General features: G+C 38.1%; 3 protein-coding genes across 5 annotated transcripts in view; 2 read left to right on the top strand and 1 right to left on the bottom strand.

Moving 5' to 3' along the window:
* The window catches only part of LOC106623390 (ATP-binding cassette sub-family G member 8), a 40,110-nt gene extending 28,911 nt beyond the window's left edge, over positions 1–11,199 (top strand). For both annotated transcript variants that reach the window (XM_070105867.1, XM_036361457.2), the window contains 10 exons: positions 5,995–6,128; positions 7,710–7,841; positions 7,927–8,160; positions 8,227–8,351; positions 8,448–9,007; positions 9,078–9,465; positions 9,525–9,994; positions 10,063–10,183; positions 10,246–10,526; positions 10,605–11,199. In XM_070105867.1, the coding sequence (XP_069961968.1) occupies positions 5,998–6,128; positions 7,710–7,841; positions 7,927–8,160; positions 8,227–8,351; positions 8,448–9,007; positions 9,078–9,465; positions 9,525–9,994; positions 10,063–10,183; positions 10,246–10,526; positions 10,605–10,838 (2,676 nt within the window). In that variant the 5' untranslated portion in view covers positions 5,995–5,997 and the 3' untranslated portion in view covers positions 10,839–11,199. The remainder of the gene's footprint in view (positions 1–5,994; positions 6,129–7,709; positions 7,842–7,926; positions 8,161–8,226; positions 8,352–8,447; positions 9,008–9,077; positions 9,466–9,524; positions 9,995–10,062; positions 10,184–10,245; positions 10,527–10,604) is intronic.
* Positions 11,200–11,286: 87 nt separating this feature from the next.
* LOC106623388 (bifunctional purine biosynthesis protein ATIC) lies at positions 11,287–14,541 on the bottom strand. Its single transcript, XM_014242892.3, has 7 exons — positions 14,452–14,541; positions 13,542–13,644; positions 12,971–13,457; positions 12,282–12,867; positions 11,791–12,224; positions 11,595–11,721; positions 11,287–11,516 (listed from the first exon to the last, which is right to left on the bottom strand). The coding sequence occupies exons 2-7, from the start codon at positions 13,558–13,560 to the stop codon at positions 11,397–11,399; spliced, it is 1,773 nt and encodes a 590-aa protein (XP_014098367.3). The 5' UTR covers positions 13,561–13,644; positions 14,452–14,541; the 3' UTR covers positions 11,287–11,396.
* Positions 14,542–14,874: 333 nt separating this feature from the next.
* Positions 14,875–17,136, top strand: Yif1 (Yip1d-interacting factor 1). Of its 2 annotated transcripts, none has more exons than XM_014242894.3 (4): positions 14,875–15,035; positions 15,386–15,957; positions 16,026–16,412; positions 16,479–17,136. In XM_014242894.3, the coding sequence occupies exons 1-4, from the start codon at positions 15,002–15,004 to the stop codon at positions 16,713–16,715; spliced, it is 1,230 nt and encodes a 409-aa protein (XP_014098369.3). In that variant the 5' UTR covers positions 14,875–15,001; the 3' UTR covers positions 16,716–17,136. The 2 variants fall into 2 exon arrangements, with proteins under 2 accessions (XP_014098369.3, XP_036217356.2); XM_036361463.2 differs by having other exon boundaries at positions 14,880–15,050.
* Positions 17,137–17,737: the final 601 nt, after the last annotated feature.

Raw genomic sequence — 17,737 nt, 5'->3', positions numbered from 1 at the left:
AGCAAATTTTAAGTAAATTGTATAAAGTATTTTTATAGTCGTTTAAGAGACTGTGAGTGAGTGAGAGACTGAAGAGTGATACATTCCTCAGAAAAAAATAAAATTTTGCTTATATTTGAGCTCATTGCCAAAAATACGGTACTCGTACTTATTGTACGTATATACAATTCATATAAAGTTGTATAATTGCATTTTTGTCAATTTATAAATACAGCAGAAACAGAAGAGTTTAAAAAATGTTTAAAGTTATGAAAAACGCGAAAGAATTTTTGAAATTTTTTTCATACACATTTTCTTCTAATATATTGTAATTTATGTCAAAAAATAATACTAATTTTCTTTATTATTCTTATTTATTTATTGTTCAAAAAATTCACTGCTATATCCCTCATCTCAACTGTATAGTTACAGCTCAAGCAGGAAAGATTAAGACAAAAGGCCTGAACTGATGGAAAAACCATCTCAATGCTGGCCGCAAATTAGCTAAAATCGCCGCTATTACGTGTACAACTAAATTTACAAACATTTAACATATATACGCACGAGTACACATGCACTCGGATAAATGGCGGCATACTAACTAAGCTCGTACGTAGTCGTACTGCCATATTCGATTAAAAGGTAATTCACATTGTTGCTTTGTGGTCATAGCTATTTAACAACTGGCCTACTATGCCAGGGTGATAATAAATTAAAACAAAACAAAAACAACAATGACAGCAGTAATAACAACAACAATAAAAGCAATTAACAAAACATTAACAAAGTGATGTTGTGTGCATTGAACCTGCGCGTTCAACGTAGAAAGTAAAAGTGCGCCAAAGTGAATGAATCCATTCAGTAAACACATGCACAAACGCAAATAACTGCAACTATGTACATACGTATTGTATATACATACAAATGTGTGCATAGAAATAGCTGTAGGCATGAAAAAGCTACGTCAGCGGTTTCATTCGCGTCATAAGTATTTGCGGGTTATCAGCTAATCACTACAAGAATACAAATTTACATACAAAAATTTAGGCACAAATATAGGTACATACACATAAACAATATTTAAATAAATGCGTTTTTTTTTTGTTGCCAACTGTTGCTAATTTTCGCCTAATATTCGCGGTTCATACATGGCGTTTGCGTACCTTTCTCGGGGCTTAGTTGAACGCTTAAATCATTTTCAGCATTTACAACAAAAAATTGAGGCAAACCAAACGGAAATTCATACGCCTCGTTGCACCAGTGCGCCAACACAAACAGTAGCTGCTGCCACCACCCCGCATCTCCAGCAAAGCCATTTCGTTCGGCGTAGCGCTAAATGTGCGCAGCATGCTGTGTTGTCATTGCTGCATTTTACAGCTGCTTATTTGTGATTGTTGTTGTTGTTTGGCTTGTTTACGCTTGCTGGTTGGCGTCGATCTAGCAGCCAAGCCATTGCCACCGCTGCCGACACATATGGTCCACGTTGGCGGCGCTGCTTCTGCTGTTTGCTGTCTTTAGCTCCGTCTACCAACAATTAGCTAAGCAGCTGGCGGCCGTCATCCATATTGGTCAGCTTATGCGCTTACGTAACACCATTTTCGCACGCTTATGCGTCTTTTGTGGTGGCATGCCTCCGATTGTTTGAGTTGCAACTTTAATTAAAAACTCATTTGCATGCGCATTCCGCACCACCCGCGTGGCGAATATGTACCGTTACGAGCGTAACCAAAAAGGAAGTAGAAAATTTAAACAGTAATTAAAGAAAAATAACGCATTAACTAGAACGCTAATGTCGTATTCGTACTCGGTTCTTATTGTTCTCGCTGCACAATGCTCAAGCTTGCACATTTGCAAGGTTGTATGTATGTGTATATCGGTGTTTATGTTTATACGTAAAGTCATAAATAATCATAAGAGCTTTATATCTTTTTTAAGTGTTACTTGTTCAATGAGTTTCCTGTGAAAATTACATAAATTTAATTTCCGCTCAGCCATTCACAAGACAGACACATGACAGTTGTTAAGAAATAAGTGACTTTACCGTCCTAAATTTTAAGTCAAGTGATTTCGAATTCTACTCAACATCTAATTATGATGAATACGCTTTTAATTTAGCTATTCAAGGAAGTTGAAATAGTTATGATTGGTTTTATTACACAATTGAAAGAAAACTAGTGTTAATTATTTCGTAGAACTGCAATTTGACAGCTCTGCAGATTGCTTAATATTCAAATGTGGGAAATGTTTAATAGAACTTTAATTGTTCAACTTTACAAGCTTTTCTCGAAGTGTTGATACAATTGATTATTTGAGTGAACGATTCAAACACTTAACCTGAGCATAGTTATTTTCTTCATTATTCCAAAAAACATTGGAGGTTATGTTCTACGTAAACAGTACTGTCCTACGTTATACATACTGTAGCTCATTTGGCATTAAGTTTGATGATTACACCTCGATCAATAGACATTATGCATATATTAACTCTAATATAATGTCCACAACAAATATATCTTCAAATTTTAAATCACCTCATGCAGTAGTATTCTTCAAATAAGTTTCCGAAATTCCCTAATATCCAATCTGGTAGCCTTTCCACAGCTTCTCACCATCTTATCTACATAGTTTTACTGATAGCCCAATGACTTCATCTATTACTCACAGGTAGTCAGTGCGAGTGTTACCCTGTTATCACCCTTCTCTTTTGGCCATCAGTACTAAGCTAGAATTAATTGCAATCAATTATCTCTTTAGAGGCATTAGGCAAAATGGGTTTTGTGTAGTTGAAGGTTCCGCCGAAAAGAGTTGTGAATCTGTTCTCTGTCCGACTTGAAGCTATTCGACTTCACAAGCTATCCGTAAATCTTGTCACAGCCAGGATAAAAATAAATTTGTCAAAAACTTTATACGCAGGAGTTATTTCCATAAGCTCAAGCGGGATTACAAGGAATTGCCTTCTCAAAGTTATACTGCAGGTGCACAATAGCAAACTAATATTTCTGCTCTTCTGTTTGTATAAACATGAGTACCCATGAGCAATCGTCTTTTATGACATCTTTAATTTCCTTTGGAAGGATGTAAGATTATTTTATCTTTGACCAAGTCGCTAATAAAATCTTGCTTATGTTTTTTTAGTAAGTGTATATCTCTGTGAAAAAAACTAAAAATAACGAAGTGAATAATGTGGCTTGAACTTAATTGCTACAAAAAACCCGCTGTGGTAATTATCAGACATTTTTGTGTCATGATTCTTACGCCACTTCTTGAACAATTTTATGAATCATATGAAAGTTGAATGGCTCAGAACGCAGCAGCAACTTCGATAAACGCATAAAATGTTTGTGTGCAAAGCATTAGTTTGGGACGCTTGCAATAAAAAAATATTTCGGAATTTATTAGGATCCTTTCAGCGGAATATCAGCGCAAAAAGAACACTTATTTAAGTATTAAAAGAGCTCTAACCAAAAAAAAAGGTAAATATTGAGATTTTTTAGTAATCGCTTGTAAGAAATATAAAGATGGCCTGTGGAAGAATATAATGGAAAAGACCGGTTCAAGTATTATCGACATTTTATATAAGCAAAACTAAAAACGTCTTTCTAGAGTTCCCTAACTTTAGTCTCCAAACTTTTTGCACAGTATTATTATTTCAATTTCCTTGCTTCCAATTAATATGCCATCTCGAGATTCTCGAAATAGGTATATCATGCTTATGTATCATTCTCTGAGATTTTTAAAAAAGAAATATTCGAAAAGCGCTTTTCATATAAAAAAAAGTCTGATTAATAAGGTAATATTTAGTACAACAAGAGCAAACCTAAAATAGTGCATTAATCTTTTTTGCAAACATATCTAATGTTATAATTTTTACACACTCTAAATAAACTATATACAAACATACGCATGCTTATTGAAGTTTTCTCCAAACAAATAGTTATAAATAATAAAATAAATACTAACTGGTAAGGAATGTTGCTAACTGAACATCACAGTTCAGGTAATAGCCTAAATAAGCAACAAAAACAACATTTAATGAATAATCAACCACAATACACCAGTTACACAATAATACCTTATTCGCAGGCAAAGAGCGTGCGCCACAGCAGCACAGCTCCTTAAGCGTGTATTACTTATAAAGGCTTGTAAATATATACATGTATTATATTTGTACATCCAATCACCATATAAAAGGTTTTCCAATAAGAGTGATATGATTAAAAAAAAAAAGCCACTATGTGTTAAGGAAATTCAAATATTTTTTATTTCGTGTGAAGTACATTCGACTTATTTTCAATCGTACGAATTCGATGAATCTAATTTACGAGTACTTATTCCACTAAATCAAGAAAGCACGTTCAATATCGACGTCTAAAATTTGAAGAGTGTCTTTAGTGGTTTATTGTTAAAGACCAATTACTTCAAATAACCCCACAAGAAGTAGTCTAATGGTGTTAATCACAACTTCTTGGAGACATTCAATGTCACAATTTCTTGAAATCATCGAATCTCCAAACTTTTCTCGCAATAATTCGGTTGTTTCACGTGCTGTGTGGCACATAACCCTTTCTTATTGCAACTTGCTGTTGTCAAGGTCGACTTCTTCCAATTGCGGCCATAAAAAGTTGGTTATCATCGATTTATACCGCTCTATATTGACAGTAACGGCTGTCACCAGCTTCATTTCAAAAGAAGTACGGACCAAAAACCACACTAAACAGTCAATTTAGGTGAATGTAATAGTTCTTCATCAATAATTTATGGATTTTCTTCGCACCAGAATCGAAAGTTTTGTTTATTTACTGCACTGCTCAGATGAAAGTGATCCTCATCGAAGAAGATGATTTTCCTAAAAAAAAACGCAATTGGAAAACGATTATTTGGTTAATAAAATTGAATACATTGTACACGTTGTTCTTGCATATATCTTTTCATGATGGAATTGTAAATATTACTGAATACAAAGAAAAAAAATTACAGATCATGACATATTAAAAGTGGCCGAAACGACACTTAGAAATCATATCATCCCTTTTGGAAAACCCGATATGTGAATTTCAGCGCACAGAGAGGTTGAAAGCAAAGACAAGTAAAGAAACCCGCAAACTCTGCAAATTCTAACTGGATTTCATGTTAAAACGCCAAAATTACCGTGTCACGTGTTTTTTATGAGCTCACCCAAGTGGAAGCTGGGCGCCAAGCACTAAACGCTGAGCGCTGATCGCTCTTTGTTTTCTATTGGTTTTGAGTGAATGCCCGCGCGGCCAGATACTTGACCCAATTCAAATTTTGTTGTTGTTTTCCGATGAAAAACTGTTAACGGAAAGTAAAATTAGATGCAGAACGGACCAGCAGAGTTGCTAATTTGTAATGCTGTTGACTCCGCTTCTGCGTTCGCAGCAGGAAAGCAATAAATGAAAATGATAGGGTTAATTAGAAATGCTAGAAATAAACATTTATATAACTAATGATGTGTTGAACGCGTATTAAAATGACAAAGTAAGCTTAAAGAAACTCAGCGCTGAAACAACTCTTATGTCTTCAGAAGAAATAATGCAAGCTTTTTATGGGTGCCACACTAACGCGCCGCCACCATGAACTGGTGCCTGCCACCAAAGTTGTAATTATCATATAACTATCGCAACAAAGAACATGTATAACCGTTGGTAAAACCGCTTCTAGGTCCAAGCTGCAATTAGTGTGCAAAACGCCAACAACGGTTATAACAAAGTGCTTTAAAGTGTTCTTCAACAAACGGTCAACTTCTTCACCACGAATAGGGTTTGTCATCTTTTTTGGTTTATGCGGTATTACTCAAGAAATTTGCAGTGTGTGAAAATTTGTATGAAGGTTCGTGTTGTGCTTGGACAATATAAACCGTTTTTTTTTTCACAGTTGTTAAGTACTGTTTTATTATTTTTATTGCATACACTGATTTTTATGTGAATATTTTTATGTACCGTTTTATAAAATATCTTATTAATTTGTTGTCTTAATTTTTGTTCGTCTCCTTTGCAGACAATGGAGTTAAGCAATTTCAATGCATCGAAAAAGATATCGCGCGAAGAGCGCCGATATTCAGTACCTCACGGCCCCCACACACCACAGCCGCCGGCGGCCTCAGAGGACTTGCATGCTTGGTCGATATATAGGTAAGCCATTTTAAGCGTTAAACGATAATATTCGAGAAATGTGTGGACCGTTAGTAACCTAAAACAATAAAGTATACTTTTAGACCAATAACCTATAATATTAAAGATATTAGCGAATTCGTACACGGACGAAGAACATAAAGTTTGTATAAAGCGTCTGTTATATAGTGGTTATATTGATCCATAACCGAATTGATAAAAAATTCTTAGATTGTTACAACCCTTTTTTATGTTCGTGATCTTTGAACATTTGATCTCAATATGTCAATTAATGTGTGTTTGGCTGTTTGTTCACGGGTTTGAGGGTTTGCTTGAAATTTTATGTTTCCAAAGAAATCACGGCTAGGGATGGTCTTTATCACGAACAGAAATATTTGAGTAGCAGAACGTCACGTAAGTCATCCATACACCTTTTTTATTAACGATAACATCTAAAAAGTTAAAGAAACATTAGAGATCTAAACTCCACATATGAATCGACTCAACACATTTTGGTTAATGCTTTGAGCATGTCAATGCTAGATTCGTATCAAATCTTTTGCAAAAATGCCGTCGAATAGAGATCGTAATGTAGTTGAGGACTCTACATTCCACAAGCGCATCATTACTGTTGACAAAACGAGGGTTAACGAGTATGACAAAAGCGATGCTTGTCAACATAAAAACAAAACTAAACGCTCAGAAAATGTATTCACCCGATTTGATCCCTGGTAGCTATTTCCTAAACTGAACTATCCTTATTAGTAGACATTGCAAGTATCGAATGAAGTAAAATAAACCGCTGAAGGGACTAAAAGGAAATTTACATAATTTAAGGAGTATAAAGATCTAAATTTCATTAAACACACCGACCAAAAATTTAGTCTTAAGTATATGTAATCATTTATTTCTTAACGGAGACTTGAATTCAAGGTTTATTACCACAGCTTATACGTATCAATCACAACTTATAAACCTACAAGTTGAATTGTCAATTAAGCCGACTATATTTGATCGCTTCGACCTCCAAACATTTGACATTAAATCTCGATTATTTTAATGTAATATGCGTATATTTTCGAATGAACCACTTTATAAAGCGCACCTGTCGCATGTGGTGTACATGGTTTATTCTATTACTCGTTTCCGCTTGTGCGCGTACAAAATCAAAAAATAGAACTGAGTGGTTTTATAGATATGTGGGTTGCAACGCCCGCAAACGATGCTTCGACGATGCATTCTGCGGTTGAGTAGCTTCGCTTAGGCGGAAATGCTCATAAATTAACAATGATTGATTTTTGACGTTAATCAAAATCGTTGAGCCGCAAGAGCCAATGTCAGATAGCGTTTCAACGCATCACAATAAAACACACACCACACCTTCCATGGTTGGCCGTTTATGCATTTTATTGAACGCCAAGCCCTTGCAACCAACCTCAACGCATTTCTCTTTTGTTGTCTTTGCACATCAATCCCTCCAACAACATTTTGCATTTACCGTCATAATAAAAGAAATTCATAATGTCATAGAAAACCGCACACAGAGCTTGAATTAAATGTAATTTTCCTGCTCATTGTTCCGCTCTTCTCCTCCCTTGGCAGACAAAATCTCAACTCCGACTTCACCGACTCTGCTTTGGGCTCATCGGACAAATCACCGCTGCCATATGGAAATTTCCAGTTACGCGACACCACAGTGCAATCAATTCTCAATCATCCGCGCTACGGACCGAAGTAAGTTCTTGCTATGGTGACAGTCAAACTGGAAGCTCTTCTTAAAAACTAAACATATTTTTTTTTTTACTTTTCTCTTTCACAGATCCCCCTTGGGATCAAATATGTACACATATTTGAAATTTGGACTGCCGCGCGTATTTCCACCTAATGCCGGTTCGCAGCGTTCGCACCGACCGCCAGGCCCAGGACCGGGTGGTGTGCGCGGTCGTGTTAATCGTGGCTTCCGCGATAGTTCAGGTGTGCCGCCAGCAGGTTCATCAGGCTACGATAGTAGTGACAACGAAACAACGCGCAGTCGAGTGCCGCCCAACTTGAGGTGAGCTCACTGGAGAAATTACAAAACATATACATATGTAACTAAATTACATGTTATTCCTTATAGAAAATACCGCAGCGAGTCGGACTTCCGTGCCATTGGCGGCATACCAAGCTCACGTCCCGAATCACGCGCACAAGGTGTACCAATGACGGCACTGCGACAAGCGAATAGCCGTGCAAGTATAGCTGGTAAGTATTGTTTACTTTATCAGTACGCCTTTTTTAGCATACCGGTGCTAATTTTTATATAATGACTACTACTTTCCTCTGACACCCGCACGACAGTGGGTACACACATTAATACACATCACTATATGCCGAATGGCAAACATTATGGTCATCGTTCGCACAGTGAAGCCGATTTGTTGGCCGGTGGCGCTGACGTCATCGGTTATGACTACGGAGAGTCACGTATCTACGGCACATCGCGCAATCGCAATTCAGACCATCCAAACGGTGGACACGCCAACTACATTATGTCCAGTAGGAAACATTCGAGTATTGGGCTCGTCTATCCCAATATACAGGTGCATTGTCTGGATGTGAATCCATGTCTACGCGGAGTTTCGTTACAAGCTAAGGCAGGCGATTTATTCGCTATAATGGCAACGTCGCAACGTGAAGGCACAGCGTTGACAGAGTGCCTGGCGGGTTTACACGAGCGTATGGGTGGTGAAATTCTCATCAATGGCCAACAAATCAATAGACGCGGCTTACGCGAGTTGTGCAGTTATGTGCCGGCGTTAAGAATATCCTCGCTGGATCCGCGTATGAGCGTGCAATGTACTTTGAATTTCCATGCCGCATTAAGAGGACCGCTAGATCGAACGGACCTCAAGGAAAGGGTATGTGTGTGAAATAGAAAACTGTTTTGAGTTTTTATTTGAAGCAATAAGTTATCTCTTTCTGCATTAGATGGATGTGCTAATAGAGGATCTAGGTTTGACTACGGTGCGCGCCTCAAATGTGTCTTCCCTTACACACTCTGAGAAGCAGCGTCTAAGCGTCGCTTGTCAATTGCTCGCACAGTCGTCGCTGCTCATACTCGATCAGATTACTAGTAATATGGATATCTTCGACACATTCTTTCTGGTGGAATATTTGCGGCAATGGGCAAGTGGTGGACGCATTGTAATCATGACGCTACAGCCGCCCACATTTGAGATACTATCAATGTGTTCCAGTGTACTGCTATTATCAGGCGGGCGAACTGTCTTCTCCGGCAGCCGTTCTGATTTACCACGACACATGGGCGAGTTGGGCTATCCGTGTCCGCCCTTTAAGAATCCAGCCGACTATTATTGTAAGTGAAGTTTTTAAAAAAATATTTATATATCGCTTAAGCACATTGCTCCTTTACAGTGGATTTAGTTACATTGGATGACCTGTCAGCCGCTGCCATGCTGGAGTCATCGGCACGCATCGAATCACTGGCCAATTCGTGGGATCAAATCAACTCTGAACCGCCGCTTGCAGCACCACCGGCATCATTGCCCAACTTCACAAGGAAAGCAGGTTTCTGGGGACAGATGAAAGCTTTAATAAAACGCTTTGCCGCCTACAAACAACCAGGTTCGCTGCTCACCTGGATCAGTAAGTTGATTGCGGCGGCGGTGCTTTCACTTTGCATCGGTTGCATTTTCTGGGATGTACCCGCATCAGATCCACAACTCACCTACAACGATCGCTTTGGTTATCACCACTGCGTTATGGCGGTGGTCTACTGGCCATTGCTACTCTTGACCATACGCGACGCGCAAGAGGATCGACGACATGCCGAGCGCGATATACGCTTGGGTCTTTATTCGCGCGGTCTCTACTTTACAATACAGGTAATCTATATCATATTTATTACTTTTTGCTGAGAGTGTTTTCAAAAGAAGGGTGCATTTAATTACAGTGCCTTTTGGGACTGTTTCCGAGCCTTTGCATCTGGCTGGCCTACTTGCTGCCGGCGCACAGCATGGCAGGGTTATATACCTATTCGACCAGCAGCGATGCTGGCATCTATCTCTACATGGGTAAGACTGAAGCTTGTGTTTGTGAATATACACGTAAATTTAACAAAATTTTTCATTCTCAGGTTATATGCTGCTTTATCTCACCGTCATACAAACCCTTGGCCTTTTCTGCGCTCACCTAATGCCCTGCAAGGTGTCCGCTACTATTTTCAATGCACTTATCACGCTGGGCCTGACTGCTGTGGGCGGTTACGCTGTACATCCGCGCGATCTCTCAAAATTGTGGTCCTGGTCACAGCTGATATCACCCGAGAAATGGTTGCTACCTGTTCTGGTGCAGGACGAATACAGCGCAGACACGCTAACCAACTCGGCGGGTCTACAGCTTTGTCGCAACAAGCAGGTATGTGCTCAGTTTATCACTGAAAGTCTGACCACAGCAGCAAGCTAATGAAATTTGTCTATGATTTCTGTTTTGCAGGTGCAACATCAGGAGATCATCGTGCAGCAGCCGTGCCCACCACCGAACGGCACCCATGTGCTAGCCGACTTTCAGCTGCTGCCGCGCAATCACATACTCGATCCGAGCGAGACGTACGAGCAGACCACCACTCTAGCTCTGGTGTTGGCCTCGGTAATACTCTTCGTAGTGACCTTTTTCGTTTTCGTGTGCAATTGTCGCAATACTTTCCGCAAGAAACAGAAGCGCATGTAAAAGAAAAATTGTTTCATAAAAGAACACAATTTTTTGTAAAAGAAAAATAATTTAAAAATGTAGTGCATAGAGAACGTGAGCTAAGTGCTAAAAAAAAATAAAAATAAATTAATATTTATGCTGACTTCCATAGTTTGTAGCAGAATACGCACATTTTAACAACGCATTTACCGACGTAATTACTATATATAGATATATATATATGCTAATTGAGTAATAATTAATTTTTATAAAATACTAAATAAATTTAGCCAACGCGTTCCAATTGAGTGCGATGTGTACACAACATGTACGTATGTATGTATGACTTCAATATTATCATACTTTTTTAGAAATAAGCGCTTAAGTTTTTTGTATAAATAGCGTTAAAAGGAAAATATATACATATTTTAAATTTAGAATAAACGAAAGTCTTGTCAATTAAAGTGCAAATGATAAGCACTTTGGCTGGTTTAGAAAAGTGTGCATGTATGTATATTTGTATATATTTCTATTGCTTATTGTTACTAAGAGGATTACGCTTTGCTTGCTAAATAAAATGTATTGTAGTATTTCTTATCAATGATGGAAGAGACGCAAGTTTGTGTGAGCCAGCACGATGCCGTGTTCATTGCAGGCCTCGATGACGCCAGCATCATTGGTGGAACCCGACGGACTGCCGATGTATGATACACCACTCTATATATATATCAAAAAAAAAAGATAACATAACAAATGTAGTAGTTATCGCATATAATAACAATTACGAACGCTTACCAATCTAGCGCGATCGATGTTGTCACGGAATGGAAAGAAGGCATCAGAGCCCAAAGAAACGCCATCCAATTGCTTAAGCCAATCCGCCTTTTCTTGCGCGCTCAACTGTGAAGGTACCTCCTCAAACCTGCAGCGTCGTAACAAAAACAATAATTAATTTAAATATATATATTTTTAAATATTTACTCAAACTTACATTGCCTGGAATTGAATGAGCGGCATGTCCTTGCCCACAGTACCGTTCACGTAGTTATCGATGGCATTCGAGATTTCCGCACGCTTAACGCCCGCCTTGAATTTCATGCCGGCAACACGTGGGTGCTGGCGCAGCCACCAATTATCGGCCTTTTCACCAGCCAAACGTGTGCAGTGTATGCGCGACTGTTGACCGGCGCCAATGCCAATGACTTGGCCATCGCGTGCATAGCACACGGAATTACTTTGAGTGAACTTCAGCGCTATGGTTGCCACAATTAAGTCGCGTATGGCATTCGCTGGTAGAGTGTTGTTCTTCGTGACGACATTGGCGAACAATGAGGCATCGATAACGGCATCATTGCGTTTCTGTTCTAGAGTTAAACCGAATATGGTCTTGCGTTCCAGTAGGCTTGGCTCATAATTGGGATCCATCTGTTGATGAAATTAACATCAAAACAAATTTTAAGCACATTCACCGCTAAAACTCACCTGTAGTATGCAGTAGGCGCCGTTCTTTTTCTTCTGCAAAATCTCCAATGCGGCGGGCTCATAACCAGGCGCAATAATACCATCTGACACCTCTCGTGAAATTATTCTTGCAGTCACCACGTCGCAAACGTCGGAAAGCGCAACAAAGTCACCGAATGAGGACATGCGATCGGCACCACGTGCGCGTGCATACGCGGTGGCCAACGGTGTCAAGCTGTCATACAGATCCTCTACCATGCATAACTTGGCTTGCTCACGACTCAATGGTGTGCCTACAGCTGCGCCAGCCGGTGAGACGTGCTTGAAACTGGTCGCGGCGGGCAAATTTAGTGCACGCTTCAATTCACGTACAAGTTGCCAGCCATTAAGCGCATCACACAAATTAATAAATCCCGGCGAAGCGTTGATCACCTTAAGAGGAAGCGATTCGAGTTGTGTGAAGAGCTGCGCGGGTTTCTGGTGTGGGTTCATGCCATAACGTAAGTTGAGCTGGGACCCGCCTGACGAATATTGCTTGCGGAAATAATCGGAAATTGCATCGTCGTAAGTGGCAGTGTGTGTGAAGGCTTTGAGCGCCAAAACTTTTCTAAAATCAACATACATACATACATACATTTATTATTTACAATTTAACAACTTAAATTTGTAAAAATTAACAAACGGAGGATTATAATAAATATGTGCCTTACCTAGTGTCCAAAGTAGTATCGCCATGCTCCTTGATTTCGCTAAGCACTTTGACATAATCGTTGGCCTCGCATATAACCGTGACACGGGCATGATTTTTAGCTGCCGCACGTAGCAGAGTGACCCCGCCAATATCAATATTCTCAACAGCATCGGCCACTGTCACATCAGGTTTGGATACAGTGTTCACAAATGGATATAGATTGCACACAACCAAGCTGACTAAGTCGAAGTTTTGCTGCTTCATATCAGCAAGATCGCTTTCAGTGGTGCGTGACAGTATGCCAGCATGCACGGCTGGATGCAGGGTCTTAACGCGACCACCAAGCATTTCTGGTGCGCCGGTTATGTCGGAGACATCATCCACAGCAAGACCGACATTACGCAACGCTGTGGCAGTGCCACCACTAGCTACTAGGCGAAAACCAAGCGCGGCAAGGCTTTGACCCAAATCGATCAGACCGGTTTTGTCGGACACACTCAGAAGAGCTGTCAACATTTTCAAAATATGAAAAATTTATGTTTAAGAGTTATAATTATGTGGATATTATGCGTAAATCTAAGGACACTCACCTATACGTTTCGCTGCCATTTTCCTTAGTGAAGTATATATATAAATATATATTTATGGAGGATATGTGGTAGAGAATCAGTACCGTTTGCGAACACAGTTGAACTGTAAATAAAAATGGTATGGGTTTGGTTGCTTTATTATCAAAGTAAACAGTAGAGATTTCTGAAGATTTGACGGTTACTTTCAATTGTTATTTTAAATTGTTGCAAACAATGACCTGCTTTTAACACCCATCATTGCATTAGGTACCGATAAGCAGTTCGTTGATTTCCGGCTAATGGGAGATAATTGAGATTACTGTAATTGACCTCTGATTTGAACCTAAAGTTATCAGTGATGGCTAACTGCCACATGCATACATATGTATGTATGTACAATGACCGGCCTACATTAGCTAACAAAAAAAAAGCGTCGTCGCTTATCTACTACTTTCGTCAGCACTCGGCAACCCTATATCCTATCAAACACGCTCGCCAACAAAAGTTACGTATGTAAACATGTGTATACACGTGTTTAACTATATATGCAAGTGTGTATATATTAGAATGTTAATACTCCAGACTTAATTTTCTGCCTTCGCATGCGGCTCAAATTGCTTTGCATCAATGTAAACATGTGGGTTTCTAAAACTTGTTGAATGCCGCTCTGCAAATATATACAATTTACAAAAATTACGTGATTTTTTCTAAAATCAGTATACTTAATTATTGACGGGGTAAAATCAAATCGAGTTTGCTCAACAATTTGTATACGATTTCAAACTTTGTAAATTATAGTATTCACTTTCGATACTATGGTTGCTAATCTTCAGTATCGGTGCTTTGTATTAAATAAAATAATATGTTCAAATAATACAAATTAATGGTAGATTAATATAAATAAATAGAACTTGATTTATTTTATTATTACCACTATCAACCAAATACACGTTATGACTGAATTCAATAAATTCTAATTAGACTTTAATAAGTTGAGATTAGTTAGACCTTTAGCAAGCTGCCGGATCATACAAATATGCAGTGCAATTACTTTTTAAATGATGTTGCGCCAAAAGCTGCCTATATCTGCCAACCAAACTCGTTTATCTTATTTTTTATTTAAGGTGTTTCAAAACATAATAACAAATTTTTAGAACAGTTTTGAAACCAGGTTTATTATTATCATTTAAGAATGAAATATTATAATTGAGATACAGCTTTATTTTGATTAAAAAAACCGCAAATAAATATTTTAAATATTTTCGTTTTTGTAACATATCTGTTATATGAAATATGAGCTTACACCCATCTGGCTGCACTCAGTTATTGTAATCTAACATCATCGCTGGCATCAGCTGTCAGCGATATTGTCAAATTGATCTGATTGGTGATGTGTACTAACAGCTTAAACACTTACTAAATTTCCATTAATTATTCTGAAATCTCGAAACGGAGCATTGTGCATTTATAAATAGAACGAAATGAACTACAATCCAAATGCCGGTATCCGGAATCGTAAGTGGGAAACCTGTAAGGATGAAGATAGCGCAAGTACAATACGTGCATCCACTTGGTTCAACTGGTGGTGATTGCTTGAAGCAAGCATATCCACTAACGAAGTGGTTTATTGTTCTAGGAATTGTTTTGTTTACCTTTAAATTATATTTAATCTAATATTACCAGTAGTTAACGAGTTGCTTATTAAATTGTTTGCTTTTTTGTTGTAATTCTAACATATAACATAAATATGTCTATTTGTTTGTGAGTATTTGTTCTGCGCGTTTTCGTCTTGCAGTTTTTTATGAAATGAGTATGGTATACATATATATTATTATTAATATTCTCTATATTTGCGGCAACAAAAGCTCAAGGTCCATCCCGCAAGCCAAAACGTGTCAGTGATATAAACGCTATGGGACCAACGGCTCCAATGAACGCACCGCTGCCTTATATGCAGCCAACAGTTGGAGCGACAATGCCAGATCACACAGCAGGAGTATCTGTTGGTTATGGTATGCCGCCACAACAAACGACCACCAACGTTGGTGGTTTCAATACTGGACCAGCGCCGGTGCCAAATCAAAATTACAGCTATACTGCACCACCAACGTCGCAGCCAACATTTGTCGCAGCGCCAGCTGCGCAGCCACAATATGGTGGAAATATGCCAATGGGCGGTCCAGCAGGCATGGGAGCAGTACCGGGTGCACAGGGACAATTTCAAACAGGTGTACCACAATTTGCTATGTTTCAGCAACCTATTGTGCAAGATATGGCTATGCAATATGGTCAGCGTTTGGCTGATCAAGGCAAGCAGCTTGTGGAGAATCAATTTGAGAAGTGGGTATCAGTGGCCAAATTGAAATATTATTTCGCTGTAGACAACAAATATGTAATAAATAAATTGCGTTTACTGCTCTTCCCATTTACACATAAGGTACGGGATAAAAATTATTAATTTATTGTTTACAATTTAAATATTTAATATAACTTCATTTATATTAGGACTGGTCACTGAAGTATGATCAAGAGAATCCTGTACAGCCACGCTATGACATCAATGCACCAGACCTCTACATACCTACAATGGCCTACATAACGTATGTGGTGGTGGCCGGCCTCATGTTGGGCATGCAGAATCGTTTCTCACCCGAACAACTTGGCATACAGGCGTCCAGTGCTTTGGCTTACTGCATCTTTGAATTGGTTGTCTATTCGATCACCCTGTATGTGGTGAATATAAAAACAAGTCTGAAAACGCTTGATCTACTCTCATTCGCCGGTTACAAATTTGTCATAATCGTAACGTGTTTGCTGGTTAGCACACTTTTCCATGGCGTTGGCTACTACGTGGCATTGCTTTACACAAGTCTTACGCTGGGTTTCTTTTTGGTATGCTAATTAGAATTTTACAGCATTTCATTGGTGTAAATATCTCTCTCTCTCTCAATTTCACAGTTACGCACATTGAAGACTAAAGTACTGCATGATGCTACACCGTCAGTCAACAGTGGCGCTATCAACTATGACCCATACGGCAATCCGCAGCAACTTGACTACACTGGCGGTCGCAAACGAAAGTTATATTTCCTCTTTCTCATTGTAGGCGGCCAAGCATTCTTATCATTTTTATTATCGAAACACTTGTACTTTCCGGATGCTGCGGTATTAGCCGTTAGAAATGAGCAATTTTAATGCTTAATTGTGCTTATTTTTGGTATGACTGATGTGCGTACTTTTATTTCGGAATGTGTTTTTGTTGGAAGCTGCTTTAAAAAAGGAAAACTATGAATTTTTGCCTAAAGGTTATGTGTAACTAAAAAAAAAATATTGTAATTTTATTAACAAAATTACCTTAAGTTGCCTGAAGTGAAAGCAAACCTAACGAAACTTTGCAAAGGTTCGATGTGAACAAAAGATATTGGTAGTTTTATAAAAAGAAATAAAGAAATCGGCATTTCAACATTAATGTGACAAAAATAGAGATTACTAATTAGAAAGCTTTGTCATACGAATATACATACATACATAGAAACAAATATTAAATTCGATTCCATACTCTAAGCATATTTTTGTTAGCGAATGACTAAAATAAAAACGAAAGAAACTACATAAAGCCAAAGGTATTAATCATTTTCAGGTAAATAGAAACACATAATAATTTTACATATTTATTATTGATTAATACTAGACTTTTAATTATCTGTAACTGTAACTAAGCGCAAACTATGAACAGAGTGGCGACCGTTCTCATAACAGTCGGGTCTACGTAACCGGAACGAACTCGGATTTTTTCCGGCCAAGAACTGTCAACTCGACAAAATTCTGCCGCTACAACAACAACAGAGTGCGATTTTTTTAAATTTTTGGTTAAAAATTAAATTTTAAACTTTGTAACCCAAAATGAAAATTAAAAATTGAAAATTTAATTTATAATCCAAGTTATCCGGGATTAAATTTTTGATTCATTAATTAAATAATAATAATAATAATCGAAACATCTTGGATTAAAAATTGAAAAAGTATTTTGTAATTTAAAAATTGGAGTAACAATTAAAAAAACTATTTTTCAAATCACGGGGTGAAATGAGAAGAAATAAAAAAAAGCTTCACATACATACATTTGTATTAATATCTAACTGAAACACTATATTTTAAAACAATTAAATATAAATAAGACTAAAAGAGCTGAACTATGTTGATGTTTAATTTAAAAA

This window comes from Bactrocera oleae, chromosome 2 (assembly GCF_042242935.1).
Source record: "Bactrocera oleae isolate idBacOlea1 chromosome 2, idBacOlea1, whole genome shotgun sequence".
Lineage (NCBI taxonomy): Eukaryota > Metazoa > Arthropoda > Insecta > Diptera > Tephritidae > Bactrocera > Bactrocera oleae.
The sequence above is the reverse complement of the archived record's forward strand: the minus strand, read 5'-3'. Positions and strand labels throughout refer to the sequence as shown.